Source organism: Taeniopygia guttata, chromosome 6 (assembly GCF_048771995.1).
Source record: "Taeniopygia guttata chromosome 6, bTaeGut7.mat, whole genome shotgun sequence".
NCBI lineage: Eukaryota > Metazoa > Chordata > Aves > Passeriformes > Estrildidae > Taeniopygia > Taeniopygia guttata.
This window is the reverse complement of record NC_133031.1, coordinates 14,676,938-14,704,809: the sequence shown is the minus strand read 5'-3', so window position 1 is coordinate 14,704,809 and position 27,872 is coordinate 14,676,938. Positions and strand designations below refer to the sequence as shown.

The window sequence follows — 27,872 nt, the reverse complement described above, 5'->3', positions numbered from 1 at the left end:
TTGAAATGCACAATGTTATTTCAATTCTTCAAGTTCTCATGATCCAAACAATGAGTGAAAAATCATCAGCATTAAAGGCGACCAGAACGGAGTGATCGCCTGCCAGCAATGCTGGTTAGCATCATGAGACTGAAACACAGACAGGACTTCCCCCAGCACAGTTTCAGTTTCCTGAAAAATACAGCAGTGTACCTTAAACTGCTTGTAAGAATTTATTAACCTTAACACAACAGGCAAGTCTATCTCTCCATTATTTAATTTTTACAAGACAACTTCAAGACTAATAAGTCGGCTTGTTCACTCTCTCCCAATTTTTGCTATCAATGTCAACTGGTAACTTGTTCGCTCCAATTCACAAGGTGCTGTCCTATGTCAAAACTGTAGAAACAGCAGGAGATCTGAGTGGACAACTTGCCCTATTTTAGTAGATATAAGAATGACTCACAGGTTTTTATTTAATAGCACATTTATAGACCAATTCATTTTAATTTTCAAATCTGATAATGACCTTTCCTTCATTACCTTACAGAAGACTCTCAGCCAGTGTACTCTCAAAGCAAACTACATTTCTAAACAAACTTAAGCTATTGGGGAAATGGAAAAAAACCAAACCAAAACTACATGACCTTTTCTTTTCTAGTTCTTTCACAGCATGAAGAACTCCATTACTTATTTATTAACATTTAAATAAATTTCTTTAGTTCAGAAAGGTCTCAACATAAGAACATATTTTAAATAAATACATTGCTTCAGATAAATCCAGATTACTTCCAGTATTTTGCCTCAAAGTCAATAGGATTCACCAGTTCATCCGTAGAATTTATTTGGTTTACTGTTGATTCTTATCATGTTGACCTGTTTCACAATCTGCTTTTTCCTGCGGCTTCCTCTTTCTATTGGCTAAAAATAGATGTTTGGAGAAATTTCTGTTCTATCCTTGAATGTTTTCTTCTACAACAGGATCTCAATCCTTTAGTGTAGTTTGCAGGCCCCACGAAAAAATAAATAGTAAATAATGATAATCATAATGCAGGCCACCATAATTTCAAGAAGGCCAGAACTTTATCATAAGCAAAAATTATTCCTTGATTCTTTGCAAGATCCTACAGTGTGCAGAGCTGAGAGGGGGAAATTATCTCAATCCTCATTAAGATCTGAAGTGTTTGCACACAATAAATTCAGAATATCTGGTAAAATGTTGAAGTTTCATGGCCTCCTTTACTTAGAATAGCTGCAGCTACACAGTAAAGTTACAGCCTCAATCTGGCACAGCAACGCTGCACTATGAGCTTGCAGCTATGAGATACTTGATCCCCCTTGCTCTTTGGAAGAACAAGCCCATATAATCCCAGCACTTCCCTATAACCACTACATTTCTTTGCAGCACTTGTACAGTACCTGTACATACTGCACAGCATTGTACAGTACCATGTACTTGCACCAGCACATTTCTAAGCAGCAAATTCTTTCCATGTCCCAAAAGCTGTATTTATGAGTGTACACACAAAGTGGCTGATGAGAGCCTTCATAGGTTCTGTAGTTTCAAGTGGTATGACCTAGATTGACATGAAGTGGTCCATAAAGTTCACATTCTATATATAATAGTACTGTTAAACTTTACAGCTAAGGTCCTGAAAAGTCAGTGTGTGTCTACTTATGTAAGTAGTGTCAAAACCAGCAAGATCAGGAAAATAATCACTGCAGTTTGTTTCCTGTTGAAGATATCTCTGGGTTTATGCATAAAAAACCCACAGTTCTAATTCACCATCTAGCTTTCTCCCGTAACTGTTTTTTTCTGTCATTGGGGAGCAAAAAGTTAGATAAGGACGGTAAAAGACTGCTGTGCTACTCTTTGTGTCAGCTGTGCAATGGAAAGGACAAAGTACCAAAAAACTAAACAGGAGCCTAACAATTAAATTGTATTTACCCAGGCAAAGAGTGTTATAGTGGCAATTACCCCAGCCTAACTAATATCCCTAAAAATTCATGAAATATCTCTAGAATTTCAAGGAAATACTATTGCCAAGATCTAATTTTCATTTAGGGATAAAAAATAAGCTTGTGGAAAAAAGGGGCAAATAGGTTGAAGAAGGGAAAACTGCTGTGTTTTCTTCAACGTCACCCTAATCTCCATTGGTGTAAACGATGAGAAACTTGTGGGTATGACGTCACTGCTACATGCAACATAAATAAAGAAAAGAACCAAAATACTGAACAAAAATACTCTCTTCTAGAGAAAGACAGGTTGGACCGCACTCTGGGCTACAGGGAACCCATTTTTACTCACAATAGATCACTATCAGTGTGCAGTTAAAATATAGTAGGGGCCGTGTTCCAAGGCAGCAAGAGGAAAAATAAATCAAAAGTTTGTCAATTGTCATAGATTACAAGAAATTTCTTCAAACATATCAATGTACACATGATTTGTCCCCTCTGGGGTTCAACCCCCACCGTTCACAGCAAGCCTGTCACACTGTCACTGGAAAAAATATATAGAGAATTAGACCATAGCTGTTGCACAAAATGAAAGAAACAGGAGGAACAGGTCATCCAGTTTAGAGATTTCATCCCAACGTGGTAGCTTGTTATGTAAATATATACATATATTTGGCCTCTTGCTGCAAAAACTACAGTTAAGTGGAGTAGGAAAGAGATTGAAAACATTAAAAAAAAATTAACAATCTGCGAATAAAATTTCCACAGAAGTATTTCTTTGGACAATATCCCATCAGCATTTATGTGTTATTCAGGGAGTGGGATGGGTAAGGAAAAAGGGGTGGCAAAGAAACTGCAAAAGAAAAGCAGGATTACATTAATTATCTTTGGCCTAGTAGAAATGTACTGATCTGCCCTGAATTATTAATATTAGGTCTAACAAGTTTGGACAAATGGCTATGTAGGTCAGGCTCACGTTTAGACCTCAAAAATACCCCAAGCTAATAATCAGAAAGTATCTAAACTGAAGTGCAACCTCAGATGCAGTATTAAAGAATGCGGGTTAAGCATTATGGGAAACTGCATTATTTAGAGCCACCATAATTAAGTTTTCCATTTCTTTCACATTTAGTTCACCTGAATGTGTCGATATTTTTATATACAACTTTTCCTTTCATCTTACATATTCTCCACATTCAGCTGCCTCTAATTACTATGTTACTTGCTCATTAAAGCATGTATTTGTCATATAGAACTATATAGATGCATGTGTATGCAGTGTCAAAAATCAAGTTGGCATAGTGTGTATTACATATTGACATCACAGTTGACAGTTTTCTAACTCAACAGCGAGAAAGTTTTCTCAATTTATGCTTTGTTTTGGTTAAAATTGCATTTTTAAGACCAATGATTTGCATAATTTACAGATGGATAACATATCTAAGCTTTTTCAAAAGTGATTAGTGATTTGAAAGCTAAAACATTTTATGTGAATAACATTCTGTGCTGAAGACTTACCTTAAAAAAGAACCCCAACCCAAAAAACAGATCCCATAAAAGGGATTTCAAAATTGTCAACAAAATTTGAGAAACAAAAATCACTAATTACTATTGAAATCTTTCATTTTGGTTTTTCTTCTGACTGACAGCTCTTTAAAAGAAAAGCAATTGCCTTATTTCTAATACTTGTGAGCATGCTCCTCATTGAAAGCTGTATTCAGCTCTACTACAGGCTGCCTGCTATTCTGGTATCTGTGACTCCTGGTATGCCTAAGAAAGAGGAGGAGAGAGGGCAGACTGAGGAGAGGGGAGATGATGAAAGGGAAATTTAAGATGTTATTCTCTCTGACCCTTATTTTTCACCTGACTCAGAGGATTCCCTCCTTAGCGTTCAGTGCTCACTGCAACAGCTCTGAGAGCTGCCTTCTTCTTCTACCTCACTAACTCAATCATTTTGTTTGTTCATCTGCCCAACACCTTTTCATTTATTGGACTGATATGTGTGACCATGCCATTTGTAAACCTTCCAACTGCTACTTACAAAAATTGTTACTCTTGCCTCTTCATGGTCTTACTGCTGGTAATATCCATTGTGTTGGCTGGGTCATACCCTGCTTCCTCCCAGGTTTCAAAATACTGAGAAGGTTTCCTTGATTCTCATTAACGTGTAATAATAAAGGGCTCTTAACCTTTATTATGTGAGTTCCTGATTCCTATCTTCTAGCAGATGACAATGAAAAGTGTAGTTCTCACATTAAACTGAGAGATCTTTGGTATTTATTCTTTTTTTTAAGCAAGACATGTTTAAAAAGCATACACCATGTGAAGGAGGAGTAGAGAAGAAAATAGAAATAAAGTAGGGGTTTTTTTTTTTTGGTTTTTTTTGTTGCTGTTTTTTTCTTGACAGAACCAGATAAAATTAAGCAGGTAACATATTTCTCTTTAACTGTTGAGTAATTTTGAAAAAAAAAGACTTCATTTGTGAGTTACAGGCACCCTGAGGCATCTGTAACTGGCTTTACCAGAACTTACTCAGCAGACTCATTGGCTTTGGCAGCAGTTCAAAGGTCACATTCTCACATGGATAAACTGTTCTTGAACAATTTTTTTCCAATATGTTAGGCAATGCATACATTCCTTCCACATCAGGCATGCTTTCCATGTGCTTTGCTCTCCTTGTGGCTACTGGGAAGATAAATACCATTTTCTGTCAGTTCCAGTTCCTTTCTCCCTATCATACTGTTGTTCCACACTCTTGGTGTTTTGGAGGAGAGGAGTTTTTTAAAAAAGCTCCAGTGATATTTTTTTTTTTCTTTTGAAAATTATCTTCAAAAGCTCAATCATTTCAGGTGCTCCAAAAGGCAGAGAATGTTCCGTTTAGGCTTTCTTCCATCCTCTATAATAGTGCACTGATAACACAGACTCAAGTTATAAATAAGAGAGCTTTCTCCCATTTAAAAATAATGGTAAAATAGGCATGATCGAACTCTTCTGAGATCTTTCAATTTACCTAATCAATACTTTTAAACTGAACAATCTTTTTAATGACAGAATAACATGGAATGCACATAAATATTTATATATTCAATGATAAATCAATTCCTAAATAATTTTGCTATTGGTATTACAAATACGCATGGGTCAAACACATCTTTGGTTAAAGTGGGGTTGTGATAGCTCCTGAAAAAGGTCCTTTCAAAGTATATATGGGTAAAATGCTGATATTTTGCATATCATATACATATTTATAGAAATTAATATGCAAAGTCTCATCTCCATTCAAATGCTCAATTATTTCTTAATTGAAAACTGTCCAAACAGTTTAAGAACTTAAATAAGCCTAACATTAGCATTACAGCTAAAAGGATATATGTAAGAGATGCTAATATTCAATTTCTTTCAGAAAACCCTTTCCTGCACTAAAACTGCTCATTTATTTCAACAAAAAATTACTTAAATAGTTATATAAAATATAATTCCTTAGTTTCTTCTTTTGCAGAATCTGCATGTTCGGAATGAGAGAAAAACTTCACTGTTGGCTAATTCTTAACTCAGAAACCTGCACAAGGCTTAGCATGACTTAATTCAAGATTTAGCTTGACTTAATTCTTCATTTTTTGTTAGCACTGGATTTTAATTTACTTTTTAATGAAGACACAGGTGTGAGTGGTGTGAAATGTAATAAAAACACGTGGACTTCAGAAACCCAAATATCACTTACTGTGTTGCTGTGCATTTATTTCTTAGCTTTTCTGTACCATTGTGTAAAACACGTAAATGCATGTACAGGTATTCTTCAGGGCTGAACAGTTCATGAAAAGGAGAGGAAGGGAGGGATAGAAATATTACTTACGCCGTTTGCAGCCACATTTTTTTATCCTTTTGGGATCTGTGATGTCATCATGACAGGCCTTGCAGTAAAAATATGCCCTGGAGAGACAGAATGGAAAAACTGACACATTTCTTAATCCATATAAATGAAATTAGTCCCATATTTCATCTTGTTGCAGTGACCAATTAATGAAAAGCGCCAATGTTAATTTGCTTTAATCTTTGCAAAGGTTTGGACATTTAAAGTAGGAAATATTTCCTACAAGACCATTAATTCTAAATACGAGGCTCCAAATTAGTATTTCTTTTAATACACTTTTATTTGAAAAGTAATTGGAAGGATGTATTATAATTATGCCACAGTGTATTAGTTCATTTGTTTTTCATCTTAGAAAAAAGAGCATCCAATGAACTTCATCACAAAAAAATAACTTTTTGTTATTACCAGCTAGACCAGTGTAGTATACCTGCGTCTTTTAAAGACTGTCTAGCAGCCTGTGCCAATTTTTCAGGCTGTACATTTGATTGTAACTGTATGATCAATATTGTACACTGATCTTAAAAAAGGGTAGAAATGATGACCCTGGGAACTATTGGCCTGTCAGCCTCTCCTCTGTGCCTGGAAAGGTCATGGAACACATCCTCTCAGAAGCTGTGCTGAGGGACATGGAGGAAAGGGAGGTCATTCAAGACAGCCAGCATGGCTTCACCAAGGGAAAATCCTGCCTGACCAACCAGCTATGATGAAATTACTACATCAGTGGATAAGGAAGTACTACAGGTGTCATTTATCCAGACTTCTGTAAAGCCTTTGATATGATCCCCCACAACAGCCTTCTCTCCAAAGTGGAGTGATGGATTCCGTGGGTGGATTAAGAATTGGTTGGATGGTCACATCCAGAGGGTAGTGAACAATGGCTCAGAGTCCCACCAGGCACTAGTAACAAGTGGTGTCCCTCAAGGATCTGTACTGGGACCAGTGTTATTTAATACCTTCAGTAATGACATAGACAGAGGCATCAAGTGCACCCTCAGCAAATTTTCAGATGACCCCAAGCTGAGTGGTGCTTTTGCCACACCTGAAAGACAGACTATCACCCAGAGGGACCTGGACAAGTCAACAATTGGGCCCTTGGGAAACTCATGTAGTTTAACAAGACCAAGTGCAGGGTTGGGGCCACCCCCAGTATCAATACAGGGGGATGAACAGATCCAGAGCAGCCCTGCTGAGGAGGACTTGGGGATGAGAGGCTGGACATGAGCCAGCAATGTGCACTCACAGCCCAGAAAGTCAAACGTGCCCTGGGCTGCATCCAAAGCCCCGTGGGCAGCAGGACAACGAGGGGGACTCTGCCCCTTTGCTCCACTCTGGTGAGACCCCACCTGCAGTGCTGGGGGTCCCCAGCATAGGAAGGACATGGACCTGTTGGAGTGAGCCTAGAGGAGGCCCCCAAGATGGTCTGAGAAATGGAGCACCGCTCCTACAAGGAAGGGCTGAGAGAACTGGGGTTGTTCAGCCTGGAAAAGAGGAGGCTTCTGGGTGACCCAAGTGTGGCCTTTAGTACCTGAAGGGAACTTACAGGTAAGATGGGGCAAGAGTATCTACAAGGGCATGTAGAAACAGGACAAGGGGGAATAGTTTTACATTGAAAGAAGGTACATTTAGATCAGATACTAGGAAAAAGATCTTGCCTATGAGGTTGGTGAGACACTGGAACAGGTTGCACAGGGAAGCTATGGATGCCCCATGCCAGCACAAGGAGAAATAAGGATGTGAGAAAGGATAAATTTTTTACTTTATATAAGATTTTCTAAAATTTCTGATTTAATAAATATGCATCAGACTGCCCATAGGAGAATTCAATCATGACTGCCAAGTCAACATGTCATGTAAGGCTGCCATGACACATTTCATGAGGATTATCCAGAAACATACTTTTTAACCTTATGAATTTTCCTTGCACTTTTCCACACTCAAGAGAGGTCAGCTCCCTATCTTCTCCACTTCCTCTTATTGCATATTTCTCAATGAGATCTGGCAGTAAGAGGCAAAGCCCCCACTTTGAACCACCCATGTATTTTGCTGACAGTATGAGATCGCTAGATTGCTACAACAGCTGGGAGGCCACTGAAACAAAACTATCTACAGTCCAAAATATTAAAAAACCCCAAATCAAACCAATATTAATACACAGCCTCTGATTAAAAACTGCCTTTTTAATCAGCCAGGATGATTACTACTATTTCTTCTATTTTAAATATAGCATGGCCACTGCAGGTGGGACTGTATTGGTAGTTAAGTGACCCATCACAAGAAAGACAGCAGGTAGAAGAGATGAACCATATCAGTGTTTAATATTGGTTCAAACACAAATTGAAATTGCAGGGAGACCTCACTGAATGCTATTAACATTTCTAAAATCAATATAGCATGAAGCTACCAATGGAATATGTAAATCCTAAACACAGCACACTATATTTCTCTAAGAAACTTCCAGGAAGATTACTCTTTTAGGCTGTGAAATTGCCTTAGTATTTCCAAGATGCAAAATGTAAAAGGAAAACATCTTCTCTGAGCATGTATACTTTGCTGCAGAAAGTTTTTGGTCTTCAAGATATTCACATCCTACCAAAAAGAAAATAAACTACTTCCAAATAAATGAGAAGAAAATGTTTTTCAAACCATGAGTTGATGTCAAGATGTAGGCCAGGAGGAGAAAACTGCCTCAAATTTTTAAAATTTCTCTCCAGTCTAGCTGACCGTGTTTCTAAAGTTCACTGCAGAACAATTGTCCTAAAGGGTACCTTCAATCCTATGTCCAAAGTAAAGAAAAAATACCTGAAGTGATTGCTATAACAAAATTATTCCAGATAATTGGGTAAATTAGGTGGATTTGAAGAATGTGGATTTCTGATGCTAGTGCTAACATGTAATTGAATAAGGAATAATGAAGATGCAATTCAGGTAGTTTGTATTATATTTAAATAGTCAACATTTTATGTGAAGCTATTTACCTAGGCATAACTGTTTGTAGGTATAATTGCTTCTTATGGGAAACTATTCTTCTAAAAATGCAAAAGTGATTCTAACAGAAAGAGTAATTGAACATTGCAGGTTATATTTCATTGTGAGATACATAAATATGATTAACTTTAGCTTAAGGGAGTTGAAATGTCTTCATTTACAAAGCCAGGATAATTTAATTTGCATTTCAGGTATAAAACATGTTTAATTATGCTTTATTAAAAAATCATTTTTCACCTCCAAAAGACCTAAATTTTAGAACATATTTCTGACTCTGAATCATAGCTCAAAGGGTGAAATTAACACTTTTCATAATTGGCTTTGTTAGTAGAAACACATCTGATAACCATTTGCTTTGCACAGAGCAGCTAAAAAATGTGGCAAGGGAGGCACAATATTTCTAAATAAAGCCTTCTGCCAAAAGCCAGGCAGAATTGGAAATCTTGTTTCACGTTCACTATCAAATAAAAAATGGTAGATGAAAGATGTGAAAAATTTGTCTAAACTGCTTAATAACAGTTAACTTCTCCCTAAACTTAGCAGTTAAAAATACTATGCCATTTGAATTACAGTCTGAGAAAAAGTTGATTGCAGAGTGTAAAATGCCTTAAAAATTTGAGAAAACTAGGAGCTCAGTAAAGCAGTGTGCAGACAGTTCTGGATGTTCAACAGGAGAAAAGCAGCAGAGAGGAAAAGGAGGGAAAGCTACAAGGCAGAGTCCCTGAGGCAGTGCAGGATGCACCTGCTCCAGAGATGGTGCTAGAGATGTGACAGGACAGGAGCACTGCTGCCCTCCTCTGCATGCTTCACCTAGCCAAAACCTATCTCAGCTGTCTCAAGAAAAATAGAAGTCCAGCTCTCTAATTTCACTGTTTTGGCGCTTGGACTTTCTTTAAGTATGCATGGTTAGGTATTATTTCACTATATTTAATCCTAAAAGGTTGGAACTTAATAAAGGGTATAATTTGAATACTTTATAATTTTAAGTATAGAATTTAGTTAAAATACCAAACTCAAGGAGAACATCAGTAAAAATCTGATTTCATGACTCATAACAAAGATACAAATTATGAGGAAGCACTCAGCCGCAGATACTCCTTTTTTCCATTTTGTTTTTAAATCATAGAGACATTGAATATTTTTCTTTGAAAAATTATTTTATCACATTGCTCTTTTGCTCCTTCCAAGCATACTATAACTCTAACAGACAAAACTACACACATGTGGTCCTCAACACAATATCATAAAACCCCTTTTCATTCATCCTATATCTAGTACAGCCAGGTACATTGAGCCTGTGAAGCTGTCTGCAATGGATAGAATGCACTCTTGTAGTTTGATTTATTATTATGAGGCCGTAGAGTTTTTAGTTCCATTAAAGAAAAATGACAAGAACATAAATACTATTTTGCTAATGCAATAACAGAATGAACACAGAAGCTAGCTCGCATCAAGAATTTGCTAAAGTCTGTGTAGATAAAAACTCCTCTAAACCCGAGATGAACAGAAATGTCATCCCTGTCCTCCTCTCATAGTAATTCCTCTGAGACACAATAAGTATAAAGAAAACAAGTGAAAATATTTCAAGTTTTCTAGAAGGACTCAAAAACCCAGCCTCTTTATTTCATTTCAGATCTGCTCCAAATTTCAGTTCCTTGATGTTTAGGATAACAGTTAGGAAAACTACATGCATATAGGTGATTCAGGAGTAACAACTCAGCATCCCCCTCAGAATTTCTAAACAGATAATAATGAAAATTAGATTAAGCATTTACATGTAAAGAAAAAAACTGAAATTAAATATATTCATTTCTATTCAAAGATAAAAACATTTTAATTACCTTTTTACTTCTTTGGCATCACTTGCAATGAAGAATCCTAAGGTACCTTCTTGAATCTTGACATGGTTTCCAGGATTGATTAATATACTGCTCAGTGAAACAAGAACAAAACCAACAAAACAATAAGTTTATATTAATTTTAACTGAATCCTCCAAATTAGCTTTATTTGATTCTGTTATAGGGGACCCACTATTTAGGAAAGGCTGCAAGGAAATTTTAAGCCATTCTTCCTTGATATTTCCAATCAAGTAAGAGTTTCATATGCTTTCTACAAAAACTTTAGTTTAAGACAGTCAAATGCCTCTGCCTATAATCACATCATCTAAGTGCTTACATCTGTTTTCTTATCTTTTTGCTTTAGATATAGACTACATGAAGTCCCCTCAGAAATGTGAAGTGTGAAGCTGAGCATTGCTGTTTGCTTGCTCTGTCATGCAAAGTGGTGACAAATTCACAATATGGTGAAAAGGAAATAACTCTCAACTTCCACTCAATAACAACAAAAAAATATCACTTATGAAACTAAACCCTTTGATGCAAATTTGTGCCAATTTCTAGTGAAATAGAAAGTTAATGGGACCCCTATCTGGACATATAATGTCATTGTTTAAAATAATAAATACACACATACACTCAAGGGGAATGGTACAAGACAACCAGTCACGATAGCTGAAAAAACATAAGATGAATAGAAGATTTTTAAAACACTGCTATGCAGCCATGAAAGAACAAAAAAAACCCAACCACCATGACAGAAGAGCCTCAGCTAACTCTGACAAAGGAACTGGTATCAACAAGTGAGGTACTCCATGTCTATGAAATATCTTTATTTTCATAATAATTTAACTCTAGACTTTAGGTAAGGTATTTTGCAAAGCACCAAGCTAAATATGAATATACAGATAGAGATAAATATAAATATATTCTCCAGTAATTTTTATTAATGTGTAATATATCTTAGCTTTTGGCTCTCTTAATATAGCTTTTCAAAAGTTTTCTCTTTTTTGTCTTTTACTAAAGTACAGCTTTTCTAACTCAAAATGTAGTAATGGTGTGCATATGCAATTTAGAGTAAACAAAGACTACCACGAATCGAAAAACTTGTCCATCTAGCAAAAATTGATTTTAGGGAAGTACATATATGCAGAAATAAATAAAGCACAATATTGAACAGACATACATTACTAAAATTTGAAGGTCCAAAGTCTTTCATGCTATTGATAAGAGGGAAAATGGATCTCAGTACATCTCTTATTCAGTATGTTATGCATTTTCTACACATTAGGAATAAATTAGTATGACAACATAATATATCTGAAAGATAAATAATGTGCACATTTTTTTGTGCAATTCCACATGCCTGCAACGCCCTATGACAAGAATATGCAGGCCACAAAATAAAGTGCTCATGAGTTCAGAAATAAAAAGTTGGTCACGAAGTCATATTTCAGCCTCCTTTTTGTAGACCGTATGATACAGTTCTTAATTTAATACCCACAAACTCCTTCCTTCTCACAGTCTGAAACTTCATTCAGTGGTGTTTTACTGCCATTACTTCAGGCATGGCTTCCTGTAATTTATCTCTCTTTAAAATCAGCATCATATTTTTCTTGTGTGTTTTCTGCAATGTTCATCACTACAGCAAGCAAAAGATTCACTGACACATAATTTCTCTGACAGGAAGAATGAAGATATAGTATTACCCCATTTTACAGAGGAGAGATTAACTATGAGATATGGTACTTATTAATTTGGGATGCCTACAGGCCAAATTTTTCTCAGTGTTTAGCATTGGATAGCTCCATATAGACTTTCTAGCAACTTTTGTTGTAAGAATGCTCAGCATTTCCAATAGACCAGCCTCTGATTCTCAAAATAATGAATATACATAATCAGAGATCAGCTGTAGAAGGTTCGGTTTAAATTATTATCTCCTTCTCACACAGCCTGTGTCAGAGGCTTGAACAGAAATTAAATCTCAAAGAAAGCATCTACCCAGATATCCTTCCCTTTCCCTTATTCACAGTTTCAAGCTTTGCAACAAATAAAAAGGAGAGTAGAACTACAGGAATTGGAAGGTATCACCACAGAAAGCAGGTTCATTTCCACAGCACACTTTACTAATAATTGCAAAAAATTAAATGTGATGGTGTAAGTAACACCTATATTACACACACAGATAAATGGGATGAAATAAAGTTACACAGCTAAGCTAGTATCATCCATCATCAACTATTATCATCTAGTGTCACATCTAGTACTTCTTAGTTAGTAAACTGGGCCTAATGGCTGCAGTTGCAACGAAAACTACTACCTAACGCAGTTTTAAAATGCATTTTCACAGGTTTAAGATAGACTAAAACAGTTAAAAGAAAAAATAAAAAGAAACAACTACATAAGAATTTCTTCATATAAAATCAGTTACTCAGGTCAAAAACAGGTTGGCAAAGTTATCTTTCCTGCACAAGCTTTCGTCACTTGAACCCACAAAGTACTTACTAGCACTTGCAGAGTGCTGTACTGGTCATCTCACTCTCCATCTTTCCTCCTCCCTGCCTGCTAGTAGATAGTAACCTGCCATTACACTGAGAATTTAGCTGCTAAACTCAAAAAATCTTCTATAGAGGATAATCTCATATATTTATTATACTGTTCCTTAGAAAATATGTAAAGTCTTGTAGGATAATTTGGGTTGGCTGTTTTTCTTAGGTACAAATGGGTACTGTTCTAGCTGAAAAATACTTTTAATTTTCTTATTTGATTCTTAAGTCACATAAGTGTTACAGCTTTTCAGTGAAAAAAGATGAACACACTGCTTTTCATGGACCCAGGCTGGTTTTTTTCCCCAATACAATTATTTGATATAGATAAACCATACCAAAGAGGAAAAAAAATCCTGCCCAAACCCCAACAACTCAAACTCCATAAACTGAGGTAACCACTAGATCTATAAATGTTCACTTCTCATAACAACACTTAAAATTTGATGAAGTAATAAACAAATTAAGCAGTTCTTTTGAGATGTGTGGAACATAGTTTTAAATGGAAGTAACTGGCTTCATTTAGGATGCAATGTATTGTGAGCATGATTTTGTATCTCAAGGTTTTCTGAGACACATTAAATCAATTCACATGGGTCAGTGTACAGACTTTATTTTTGTCAGATCTTATACTTCATTCACATATACCTCTTTTCACAAATACAATGTATTTATAACCACAAAATAGAGATGTGATCACAGTTGTTGCAGTATGACCCCAGCAGCAAAATCTTCTGTTGGAAATGAAAATTAATTTGCCCCATCACAGTTACTGGCTAAGAGTTACAGAAAAAGCTCATGAAGTTTTGGGCTTACATACACACCAGAGCAAAATCATGAGCAATTTCTACTGAATTGTATGGATATATTAAATATACTGCTTATTAAAGCTGCAACTGAATTATTTCTTATAACACCTGCAGTGTTGTTAGCTGAAGTTATGCTTTGATAAGCACTCACTCTAATAGATACAGCAAGGGAAATGTTTTGAATTAAAACAGAATATAGGGAACAAACAGCACAGAGAAAAACAAAACAGTGTTCTGAATATTCCAATAAAAATGCATCCATCAGTTATTTAGAGATGCATGTGTTTTTTTAATTTCAAAATATCCATATCTATCCCCACAGTTAAGAATATAAATACATGGTAAACTAGATAGGAGTTTTAAAAGAGACAGCTTCAGCTAATGTCTCATTTTTATGTATCTCCAAGGCTACAAAGGAAAAGGGAAAAAAGGACAAACTCAAGAGGTTTAATAGCAATATATATAGCTAATCCATATGCATTCTGTGCCACGCATCAGAAAAAATATTACTGAAAATGACACTGATTTTTCCAAACACGTTTTTAACATAAAGCAGAATTTGATTTTTTTATCTCCTAAATCAGCTCATGAAACCAAACAAGGAAGGCCAAGAACTTTAGAAACTTGTAAGATCTTGATCAAACTTTGTAATTTTATAACATTTCAATTTAGGCTCTCTCACAAAGTAGTCAAGTAATAACAAGTAGTAAAAATTTCTTTAACAGTTGCAATTCCAGAAGTACATCCCTCAGGACAAAACGTTTTTGTGACAGGGCTCACATGATTGCTCCTTCACATATGAATGTTTAGGACACATGGCAATTAAAGCCATATAAATCAAATATAATTTAATGTGTTCAATGAGAATGTAATTTACTTCATCACCATAAACTTAGGAGAAGTCAGTTCCATTCTTTTTTGACAATATTACAATTGGAAGCCACTTGTGGAATAGAATATGCACTCTGGAAACCCGTGTTGTACACTTATCTGCAAAAGTTATCCCATTTGCTAAAGAACATTCACTTGGTGACTAGATGCAGGACCATGAACCTAAAAGCAATGAAAATGTCCCACACTGAAAATGTGGAAATCACCCTTGAATTCAGTTGGACTCTTAGGAATCACAGACTGAATCACAGAATGGTTTATGTTCAAAGAGACTTGAAAAATCACCTAATTCCAACTCTCATATCATGGTCAGGGATAATTTTCACAAGAACAGATTGTTCAAAGCCCCATCCAATCTGACACTTAACACTTAAAGCACAGGAAAGAATGATTAATATTATCTACACAGCTGAAAATGCGTTCCCAGACTGACAGAAATATTAGCAGGTGAAACAAAAATGGAAATCACTACACATTTGAGATACACAGTTTCAGGAAAAAAAAAAAAAAAAAAAAGTTCAAACAAGGTCACATAAATTCTAGACAGATGTTTATGGTTTTCTTTACATAGATTTTTCAATTAAAATTTCAAATTGGACATGACTTTTTTATATGACAGGGAGAATAGATATCAGTTCAAGTTTCTCACTTTGTGTTAATTGTGCTCAATGTACTTTGGATTGTCTCTTTATGGTGTTTTAAGTATATATGCTACCTTCAATAAAATACAGATTCATAAAAATATCTGTTCATCCATTCTCATCTACCTGTAACTACTCCAGAACATGAGTGCTGCACAATACCTTTTTTGGTAGTGCATGGATGACTGAATGCACAAGATACCAATATTCTGACCTAGCTAAAGCATACCATATTGTATATTCTTTTAAAGAACTAAAAGTAAGCTAAGGTTTCCTTTACTAATTGTGTATCTTCTGTGTTTTTTTGAATGCAAAGATACTTGATGCAGAGCCTAATAATTGGAGACTTGAACTGTAAGATAATTTGTGAATTGACACTTTGGGGTAGGACTAATTCGTTCCATCTATTTATTTTTTACTCATTTCTGCTGCGAGGTGATTTTTGTCTCCTGCTTTTAAATATCACACATATTTAACTCAAATTATGTTTCTTGATCTAAAGCACTATTACAAAGTTATAGAAAGCTGATATCTTTTTCATATTAAAAGAATATTTAAAACTTTACTTCTAATAATTTATTAGCATACAAATGATTTAAATAGGACATGAAAAATGTTTCCTGTAGCTTTCTAGAATATTCAGCCATCTTCTAGGCAAAAAAAAATAGAACTATATGGAAAAAAAAAACAGTCAGTGTCAGAGTCTGAATCATCATGATGCAGTATGTGTTTACTGGTAGGCTACTTGCTAAGTGGCTCCACAATTTGCTTTGCATAGCTTGAAACTGAGGAGGCTTCCACTACTGCTGAAATTGTGAATGGATGGGATTTTGAACTATTAATCTAGACATAGTAGTATAGTGGCTGACTCTCAGACCTGTCATCTTCATAACTGTCAGCCTTCTCTGAGAAAAACAAAAGAGTTTAATAATATGGAACAGTGTGGTGAAAGTCTTTAAACTGAGCTGACAAAGGCATGTGGAGATGCCCAGCAAGTACAGCACAGCAAATATGCAAGGTTAACGACACTTTAGCAGCACTACACAAAGACTAAAAACTGAAAGCACAGATAAAGTCAACCAATAGATACACAGACCAGGAGAGGTCTTTTAAAGGATTTTCCTTATCCATGCCTCTGTTAGGTACTATTCCTGTTTGATCTTACTTTCAACTCTACACTTTAGACAGCATTGAAGGTGGGATTCATCTCATCTATTTTAGGATTGAATTCTAATGCGTTCAAGAACTGACTCTCTCTTCCCTTGCAATTATGGACTATGTCTGGATAACTAACAGGAGAAAAGGCATTTAACATTTTGGTTGACAAAGTCAGGTGTGATGAAACCCATTATCAGAGACCAATTGAACAGCGCACCCCTGGATCAAGGAAACGTATCTGATTTAGTAACCCTACTTCTTTTTTTTTGTTTGCTTTCAGCTGTATGGGTATCTGTGGGACTGCCATCACCCTATTCTAAAGAAAAAGAAAGACCAATTGTTGAAATAAATGAAACACGAACACCAACATTTTGACTAATGAATGGCAAAAGCTGTAACAATTCTGTTTTAAATCTTGTGGTAGATGTACTGTACCATTCCCCATGCAACTCAAACAGTAGCAATATCTAGTAATCAGGAAGATATAATATTGTTTAAGTACTATGAATACATTATCTAAAACAAAATTCTGTGGTATTATTTACTATAGCTACCAAACTTTTAAACAAAACCAGCTATTATTCTTGATTGTTTCATGCTATGCCCAGATAAAACATACCACTATTAGCATAATGGCCTTTTAAAACACACCATGTCATTCATCCAACTATAAAAGTAGTTGGAAATAGTATTTTTTTGTTTCAGTGTAAGTTTTGAAGTAGAGTGTGAGTGTAAATGCACAAATCTCATAGTAGGAGTTGTGCACATACCAGTTTTCACACTCATTGTAACTCATAAGTTATTGCTTCTTTCTTCTGGGCTCTATCACTGACATTAATTTATAATGCTCCATATTGCTCTATACAGCAAATTTGTACGACACTGAAAAGAATACAAGGCAAAAGACACAGTGCACATTACATGCTACAGTATATTGAAGCTTAATTACTACAAGCATATAAAAGGTTGCTCCCAGGACTTAATTTTTTTACAACAGCACCTAAGCCATGGTCTACAGGATGTACATGAGGTATTTTATTTGGGCATACTCCAAACTAGTTCAATAGTCATGGTGAACTCAACACACTTGAAAACAATTAAATTATTCCTTCTGGTTCCAGAAGTGATTAATTATCAGTACAATGAGGCAGAACAATATACTTTATTCTGGGAGCAAGCAACTTCACTTGGTACAACACTTCTTCATACTGCTCATCATGCCAGCATTAACATGCCTTCACCACAAAGTAAGATATACTTAAAAGCAAGAAGCAAAGTAGAGGTGCAACAGCTGCAGATCCTTGGAGATGCTAAGTGTTGCAGTAACTTCTCTGCAGTTGGATCATATCAATAATGCCAAACTGACAGGAAGCCACCTCTCTTATCACACATCTACTCAGAAACTATAGGAAGATAAGACTAAAACTTAAATACATGTAACACATACAACATACACAACAGAACAGACACAGAAAATAGAGTTTGAACAGTACAATGAAGATGGAAATTGAAATGTCTGGACAATGAGAGCAGGTCTCCAAAGACCATCACTGACAGTCAGACAGACTACTATAAGCAATTAGGGAAAAAAAAAATCTGTTGGGGGAAGAGAGATGAGGAGAGACAAGGATATGGAAGAGCATGCCTTATTTACTTCATCCAAACCAATAGCAGCATGATAGAATGTAGACTAGAGAGGGACTCACAGCATGGTACACCAAATAAAATGCAAAACATGCCATCTCAAAAAAAAAACTCCAGAGCTGAGAAAATAATACATTCAGTAACTTCTTCATGAATGAGTTAATAAATATCATTAAAATGAATGTGACATATAATACAAACTATCCATGGCACTTTCACTGGAACAGTACAAAAACTTTAATGAGTACTGTATTATGAGTAACTGGACTCAAAACAGGACCAGAAATGCAAAGAATCAGGTCTTTGGTTGCTGTTAATGGAAAATGAGACTGCAAGAGAACATGAACTACTGTATTTTAAGACGTGATTTGAAGGAAGACTCTGGGGAAAGAAGGACATCAATGAAGGCGTGACTATGAAAACAACATGGCAGCACAAGGGCTGGTAAAGACGAAATATACATCGTCATGATACAGTCAAAATGAGGACAGGAGATATTAACAGTAAAATCTGCTTTTCAAATGCAACAATCTGATACACCAATGACTCCACAAAGGGGGAAAAAGCCTAAAAAGCGAATCCTGTTCTATTTTGTACTTCCTGCAAAGAAGTTAGTGCGTGAGTCACAAGAAATACTGGAGAGACAAAATGCTGTTCTCTGTCTCCTCTTTGAGACTGGGGGCTCATATATAAATATATACACAGATATATACACACACACACACATAGGTAGATGAATATATATAGGTATATATGTGTGTGTATATAGAGAGAAAGATAGACAAAGATGTTATCTTCCTGTGTTCTTGGCAAGGAATTAGTCCTGAAGTTAGAAGGAGTGAAGGTAGGATTGAGGTTGGAAGGAAAGGTAACGAAGAGGGCATACCGCTTTCGGCTTCTGCAAACGACAAGAAAAAAATTGCAAATCAAACACTTTGATAAGAAATCAACTGACACCAAAGCAAAAGCAAAAAAACCCTTTATTTAAAAGTCCTCAAGGCTTAAAGGTTTTTCTGCTGCGAATGAGAACAAATATATGGATAGACAAAGAGATAATTATACAAGCAGAGTATAAATGGGGAGCAGGAGGGAAGAATCCTGGTTAGGCTTTCCTTCTTGCTTAGTTATGTAGAATAAAAATACAGGGGGTAAAGGAAGGCAGAAATCTCTCTAAAAGGGATTTCAGATGAGGAGTTTGAGTATCTGAATTTTGAACTGTTATTTTTTGCTGTATATTTAACAGTGGGATATTTTCAGGTTCATGTTCTCCATGTTTCCTTTGCATTTTTCTACAAAAAAAGCAAAACCTCTCCAAATAAGCTAAGAGCATTATTTAAGTGATAGTATTTGGCTTGTACCAGGGAGACAAAAAATAATTTAAGCGCTTCCTGTTCTTAATCATGGGTTATAATATTCCCAGAAAGCAATTAGAGATGAAGGAATGGTTAACTCATATCATGAGCTGGAGTTACTAGAGTGCAAACTTTAGTAGCTTGTCAGAAACACTCTAAATTGAATTTTGTAAATTCAGAGATTTCTTTGATAGCTGAGAAATAATTTAAATCTTATCAAATATATAAATGCAAAGGTTAAAAGAAATCTAATCATGGGGTTTCTTAATGAATCTTTAAGATACCTTGATGAAAAGCAGTTGTGTAAAACAATAAACATACTCTACATACTCTATCCATGATATGAAAACTAATATGCATTTATCATATTTATAACTATATTACTTATATTTAGGCTTGAATATCAGCTTTTAAGCAATGCTGTAAAATAATAATTGTAATTAATTACCTACCTAAACTGACAAAACTTGTTATCAAGGCATGCTTTCTGTTTTGTGTAGTTTTATTAGTAGTCAGGAAAAAAGAAGAAAAAAAATATCTGCAGGCAGGAAGCTCAGCTGCCACTAAGATCTACAGTAATATTGGCTTGGATAGAGTTCTGATAATTTTTAATTACTATTGATTTCAAATTCCCTACAGTAGAGTTAACAGAATTCAACTGTAAATCAGAAAGATTTAGAAAACTAGAATCCAGGAGGCTGCCTGGACAAAAAAAAAAAAAAAACCAAAAAAACAGAGGTAAATTAGTATTTATGCCATTCTACATCTAATGAAGATATTAGCAGTCAAATAAAAGTCTGCCATTCAATTTATCCTTACGACTGACTTGAAAATTTAAAGAGGGGCTTAGGAAATTTGGAATACCCTTACGTTACTACTGTTTAGAGCTGCATACACTCCTGAATCTTATTCACTGCTTTAGCTCTGAGTGCAAAGGCAAATGAAACTAATCTTAACAGAAACTCCCTGTGTAAGTAACAAATCCAACATATAATTTAATGATATAGACATTTTATGACTAGTAACAAAAATTAAACAGTTGGAAGTAAGATCTTCTCATCCTTTAAGTAGAAAGAATGCTTCGAAAATTTCATCTGCTTTTTAAAATACCGATTTGAGACCTGTCGCAGCAATGGCAGGAAGTACCAGATCTTAATGAAAGGTGCCATCTACATAATGTTTTAAATGTTTAGTTATATTTAACATTGTTTCTCTAAATTTTAAATTATACAAAACTTCTTCCATAATAGTTCTACAAAACATGAATGCAAAGTATAATTATAAAATAAATCGCCATGTATCTACTTTTCGTCACTCTCATTATATTGAAAAATATCCATAGTAATTTCTCACTTCATCTTTATGAAGAATTGCCAGGAAGAAATTTGGATATGAGCAGAATAAAATATTTTCAATGTCAGCATCAGCAAATATAATTGACACATGACAAATTGACATTTCTCAAAAAGAACTTGTGCTTCTAAATGATGTTTTTCTAACTTTTATTTTAATTCTGCACCTTTTTATTTAATAAGATGCATGGAAATGCAAGTATATTTAGGAAGTGAGAAACAGAAGTTTTGTTGCATTAGCCTTCTGATTTGACTAAAGGATCAGAAAACCACAAATATCTAGTTAACATATTTGACTTGAAGAGCACAGGAACAAGTAGAACAGTAAAGATATGCTGCAGGTAGTTCTGTGGTTGATCAAACAGTGACTATAAAATTATCACTGGTTAATAAAATCAGCAGATATTACTGTGGATCAGGGTTATGAGAAAATATGACTATCTACCCTATATGCCCTCCTCTTGCTACATACATATTCAACAAAGCCAGCTGTTAATAACCCTTTGTTAGTCTAGCAATTTTAGGCTCTTTTTTTCCCTACTATAATAATTATTTGAAACTATTACGTCTATGGCTTTAAGTAAGACATATATGATTGTATCACACTGTTTTACTTTTTGTGGGATCGTCTGCATCACCTTTTGATTAAGAACTCAATCCAACTCCCACTGAAGTTAATGCAAAGAATGATATGGAATCCAACAAAAATCTGTTATTACTTCAAAAGACTGCAATATTAGCACTTATGTAAGTACATGACAACTGAAGTAATGGCAATATAAATTTGGCCAATAATTGTTAGGAGAGAAACAGAAACCAAATATTTATTAACACTGAAGACCAAAATCTGGTAAATTGTTCCACTGCTGCTACTATAGTATTTTTTCCTTTTTCTAGCAAGAGATTAAATTGTTCATAGACAGAAGAATAGACTGTTCACTTTACATTAGCTAATGCAGAATGAGGTCTTTCAATGGAAAAGTAATTTAAGAGTACAAAGTAGCTAAATACAGCATAAAAAATCTGATAGTAAAAAAAAAAGGATTTCTTTATCAGCACAGTGTGAACAAAAATGGTATCCAATAGTACATACTGCTTCACAGTACCACTTCACATTTCATTTTAAAACATATGGAAGAATCCAGCAAATTCAACTACAGGGCATGGAAATACTCATAAATACTCGTAACACTGCTTTTTCTATGTCAAATGTCTAACACAGGTTTTTTAGATTCTTTTAATAAAGAAAAAGTATGAAATTTAATACTATTAAACTTTCAAAACCCCATAAAATGTAGAATGAGTTCAATTGATAGAATTGGTTCCCCTGTGAGAAGAAGCTATTGTCCTCAAAAGTGCCCTTTGGCCACAAAAAGATAATTAGTGGCCAAAAAGAAGATGAACTAGTATGTATCACTTCAGGTTTACCACAGCAGTACAAAATGTAATTTTGAAAGAGGAAAATCAAATTTCTCTCAGTGTCAGTATTGTCATATTTTTATTATATGACCCTTCACATGTTGCAGAGAACATTTATAACTTTTTTTTACATAAAAATGAATATTGTTTAAAGCACTAATGGACAAGTTGATGGAAGAGTGACTCCAATGTTCAATCATGTTTCTATGAACCTTTGCACAAAACCAAAAATGCAAGAAACACTTCCAATCTGTGAATCTGTACTAAAAATAATGATTTTTTTTTTTCTTTTCGGTTGATGAAAGTAACTAGCAAATTGGGAATTTCAAGGCTAAATTAATCTTTTCCATATCTAAATTGGTTCTCCCAAACTAATTTAAATGAAATTTTTATTTTGAAAATACACATAGCCATAATGAATTTTGATATCACTTCTGTTTTCAATAGTGTAATGGATCTCTGATTAAAAGTGATATGCTATAAACACAAAAATTGTAAGCTTTTCCGTAAGTAAAATCACTCCCGGAGATGAGACATATGCACTACTGCACGTTTTACTAAACACTCTGACTTGGGTTAATTTTAGGAAGGAAAATGGCAGAAATCAGTCCTTTTCAGTCCTATGTGAAATGCTGCAATGCGATGGCATGCTAATTACATTCTGAAATGTTTCAAAGAATAGCTATGCTCATTCTGAAAAAAAAAAAAGCAGGCAAAATTCTTGACAGTGCATTGGAGAACTTCCAAAGTGGGTGGCACACACGCACCTGCTTTCGCGTTTCTCCGACTTGTATTCTATGGCTATCATTAAGAGCTTCAGCTTCGCGAACACCAGCCTGCAGGAAGAGAAGAGGCCACGAGTCAGTTCCCTTTCACAACCAACATCACACATGGACAGTGGCTGCTCCCACTGCTAGGTCGAGTGTCAATGCTGAGATATTCTGGCATCATTGGGAAAATTTTGGGGTAGAGAGTGGTAGGCCGAGAACCTGGCTGTAGGTTAGCCTTACGTTACTAAATATTAGAAGGCTCTGATCTATGTGAGACAGTTTGGTTAGCTTATCTTCAATCAACATCATCCACACCTGGTCCAGCAATATCCAAGGGCACAGAATGTTAGGAACTACATTCACATATTGAAAATATACTGGTTGGAATATGTTCACACAGAACACACATGTGGAGTTATAAACAGAACTTGCAGACTGATATTAACTTCTGTTTCTGCCTAATTCTTCACCCTAGTGTTGACATCAAAAGCTTGAAATACTTAGCAATACTGAGTGCCCCATCATCACTGTCTCTGCACACTCTTTGTTATCCAGACTGTATGGTAGCTTATTTACAAAAGAATCACACTCCTAGACTTGAATTTATCACAAATAACCTGAGGAAGCAGATTTCCTTTAATATCAGACTTTTAAAATGTCATTGACTGCATGAATTTTAAAAGTTACACTACAAAACCTGTTCTCAAATTCTGTATGTTTCACAGTTGGCTGAATACACTAGACTATCCACTAATTCAATTTCCCCTTCACAAACCAATGCAATGGACATTTTGCTGTCCTTGTCCTTTGGTTCTTCTGGAAATCGAGCAGTCAAGTCTTACAGTAGTGAGAATACCTATGCACTAAACTCATTAATTAAAGTGCTTGAGGAGAGCTCCAAAGTTTAGACATGTTTCTAAATCTCAATAAGCACCCTTTCTTTATTGATTATTTTATCTCCATTCTACCAGCCCAGATAAATGAATGTCAGCTTTATGTCAAATACCGTCTCTGTCACATCTTCCAACAAACTCATACAGAAACTTGACACATTTGAAAATGGTTTGGTGTGGAGATTTAATTTTCATTACTGTAGCTAGTATTAACAGCACAAACTACCATTCATTCTGAATATCATATACTTTTCTGAAATATGTTATGAGATTTCCTGTTTTGAGAAATCCACACAAACTTTTGTCCCTATAGTAAAAAACATTTCCTCTCAGTAAACTCAACAGAGCTTGGCTGACACAGGATTGATGGATTGAGAACCCCTTAACTTTACCAGCAAGTTGAAGACGGCTCTGTCATAGCTACACCCTAGACAGCTTCTAAATGGATAATATTTGTCTAACAAGCTGCTTCTCCCTCATTCTAATGTCATGTTTTTGCTCCTGTAAAATTGGGAAAGGTGGGGAAGTTAGAGGAGTAGAAGAATGCTCGTACTCCTTTATATAAGAGATTGTATTTTACTTCTCCATCTATTTCCTCCTCTAAGAATGAAGTCTTCAGAAGTTTTTCTATGTTAACTAGTTTGACACCAAGCTCATCCAAGCAAGGTCTGTTTCTTTTTAAGCATTTGCACAGTCCCTAGCAAACCGTGTCCACAGCCAGTGTACAGCTGTCCACAGCCAGTACGGCTGGAATGAAGAGCAAAGCCAAGCCAGGAGGAAATATGAGTGTGCTAACTAACCTGATAATATGGACAGAGTACTCATTATACAAACCTTATGCATACAAATCTCTCCTTCACAGACTCATTCTAGGCTAAGCATTTTTCAGTCTCCAGAAATGAAGTTGTCACATGGCTTACACTATGGTTATGTACTATATGCTTCTTTCTCATAACAAAACAGACATATCTTTTCTCTGACATATTTTACTTGCTGTAAGTGGTTTGAAACCTTTTCCACAGAGCTCTGGGTGCCACACTGCTTACATGACTCCACGACATCTGTTTAAATTCATGAATAGATTCCTTGGAATGGAACACAAGCCAAGATGGTCATGTTGACCACTACTATTCAAAGATTGGGAAACATTAGAAAAATAACAGAATAGTGCTTGTGAGTAAATAACTCAATTTAAGTATTGCTGATGAGTTTGTTTAAGACCAAAAACATTTATGCTTTCATTTACAATTATTTAATTAAAAATCACCCCTGAAACCAGTCATTACAATGTTTCAGGTGCTTCCATGCAGTGACTGCTTTAATGTTTATTTTATGAGACACCATCTGAGGGAGCAACATTAGGACTTTAGCAGAGTGAAAATGTCTCATGCAAAAAAATTAGATTTCTCTTACACGAAGGTAAATATTTCTGTATATTAAATGTATTTCTACTTACTCACAAACTGCAGGGAAGGACAAACCCACAAAGGCACTAGACAGATATTCTGTATACATTTCATTTGCAACTCCTTCCAGGTAGTATTTCTGCCATGTATCCTCCTCAATCTAAAACCAAAGAAAGAGATGCAGAGTTCTGAGTAAAAATCAGACCTTTCTTTGGAATTTAAAAACAACTTCTTATACATGAATCAGATTTTAACACATAAGTCAGTATATTTTTATGGCAATTAACATCACTTATTTGTAAAAGATTTTCTAGAATGTTGAGGAAAAAAACCCAAAACAGAGTCCCTGTAGTAAGTAAATCAAGTATCATACGCAAAAATAATACACCGAATTCTTGTCAAGCACACTGAGCATGAGGTGAAACAAAGTTGTAAAGAGCGTGAGGAAAAGACTTTCCCAATTTTCTCTTTTTAAAACAGTAGAATCACAGAATGGTAAGGGTTGGAAAGGACCTTAAAGATCACCTTCCTGCCATGGGAAGGACAGCCCTCACTAGACCAAAAACTCTCAGGATTTCAAATTTTAGTATTCCAGAGTTATTTTGACAGGACTTCATATAGTATTTTAGATAAGTTAGCATTTTTATTCCACAGGCTTATTATTAATTTGGGATTCACCAATCATTTTCTCATGTTAAACAAGCTAAAAAGCACTCTTTCAAAAAAATGTTCCAAAGAACAGAAGGATGGAAACTTGTTAAGAAACCTGATGAAATGCAAGTTAAAATTATTTTTCCTCTTGTTTTTTGTTTTCTTTGGTTTTGTTTTTGTTTTTGTGAGGTTTAGGGGTTTTTATTTGTTTGTGTTTTGCCTTGTTTGTTTGTTTTGGGTTTTGGTTGGGTTTTTTTGTTGTTTTTGTTTTATTCCCTTGTTGACACGCTGCCAATAATGTTACTTTAGTTCTGGAGATGTAAATGACTGAAAGAATAAATTGCAATATGGAGATGTTCCAAATCATATACAGCCTGACAAGTGGGCTGCAAACAATCAGAAGAAATTTCTTCCACAGTAATTGTTTCACCATTCAGAGGCCATGTGGGATGGTAAAAAGGATTTGCATTGTGTTATTCCCCACCACACACAGAGAAGCCATATCACATTTTTTATGACCCTTTTATTTATAGGAAGCTTGCAAATGTTGCTGATCAGCAACTCTATATACAGAAGAGAGATAAAGTGCAGGCTTGGTAAAAAACTAAGAGTAATGATAGCAAAGGCATGTTTGTAACTTTTGGTCTATTTTGTGGCTTTTTCTTACATTGACACCACCTGGGGTTGGAAAAAAATATACAAATACATTACATATCTCCCTTTCTACTTTCTTCCCTTGCTTTCTTTTCTTTAGGCAGATGGTTTTGATTTGGAGGAAAGAACTCCGGATCAGCCTATAATTAAATATTCACCCTTAGTCAATGACTGAGAAAGGAAAAAACCAAACATTCCCAAAGCAATGATCAAGCACCATAGATACCAGTTAGTGTTACATTAAATTTCATTAGGTGACTGAAGTGTTTAGTACATGATCTGTTAGGATACCACAAAATGTTGATTATAGAATTTAATGAATTGCTGATATTTGGGATGCTCTAAAATATTATTATAAGATGATTGTTAACAGTCAACTACACATGATCTTTCTGTTTTTTTCTGAACCATGACATTTTCCCAGTGATTTCAAAAAGACAGATGGTCACCTGCCTGGTATCTTTTGTGAAGAAAAATAATTTAGAAGTCATTATGCTCTTCAGTACTTTAAGCCTTTATGATGATATTTTCAAGTTTAGGTAACTGATGGAACCGATCCAGAATGGGCCATACTACCAAAACAACTTCAATCTGGATCTTCTGATTCCTCTCTAGTACTGCAAACATTATTATCTCAGGCCCTAAGTCACACTGCAATTCTGTCTGCTGATAGTCATAAAATGAATTAGCCACTACTTCAATAGCCTGTATGAAGAATAGCTGGAAAATTACATAGTGCAACCCAAGAGAAGAAATGTAATTTTCATCTGAATCTTTTTTCAAATCATGATACTCCTCTCCTCTCCTCTATTTTATATATAGATACAATATTGTTACCAGCAAATATATTTACATAATACAATCAATTTATAGTGAGACATGGTGACAGAAATATGAAAAAGTGACGTAGCTTTTGCAAGTAGAGCCATCAGCATTGTCAGAAGTAGATACACCCAGCAGTGTAATTATCAGGAATTCTGTAGCTCCAAAAGAACTATCTTGCTCATGGCATTTGCTTTTCAGTGTAATGACATAGTTACATGAAAGAGATTGAGTGTA

The 27,872-nt window shown here is 35.2% G+C and overlaps 1 protein-coding gene across 44 annotated transcripts in view; it reads right to left on the bottom strand.

Annotated features, from left to right (window-relative positions):
* Window positions 1-27,872, bottom strand: part of KCNMA1 (potassium calcium-activated channel subfamily M alpha 1) — a 425,312-nt gene that overhangs the window by 97,442 nt on the left and 299,998 nt on the right. For 25 of the 44 annotated variants that reach the window (XM_072931472.1, XM_072931474.1, XM_072931471.1 and 22 more), the window contains 5 exons: window positions 25,559-25,668; window positions 23,207-23,275; window positions 19,203-19,214; window positions 10,633-10,719; window positions 5,789-5,865 (listed from right to left, as the gene is read on the bottom strand). In XM_072931472.1, coding sequence (XP_072787573.1) covers window positions 5,789-5,865; window positions 10,633-10,719; window positions 19,203-19,214; window positions 23,207-23,275; window positions 25,559-25,668 — 355 coding nt within the window. Of the gene's footprint in view, window positions 1-2,287; window positions 2,297-4,467; window positions 4,621-5,788; window positions 5,866-10,632; window positions 10,720-19,202; window positions 19,215-23,206; window positions 23,276-25,558; window positions 25,669-27,872 lie in introns of all 44 variants that reach the window. The other 19 variants (XM_032749279.3, XM_072931463.1, XM_072931468.1 and 16 more) reach the window with 4 other exon arrangements.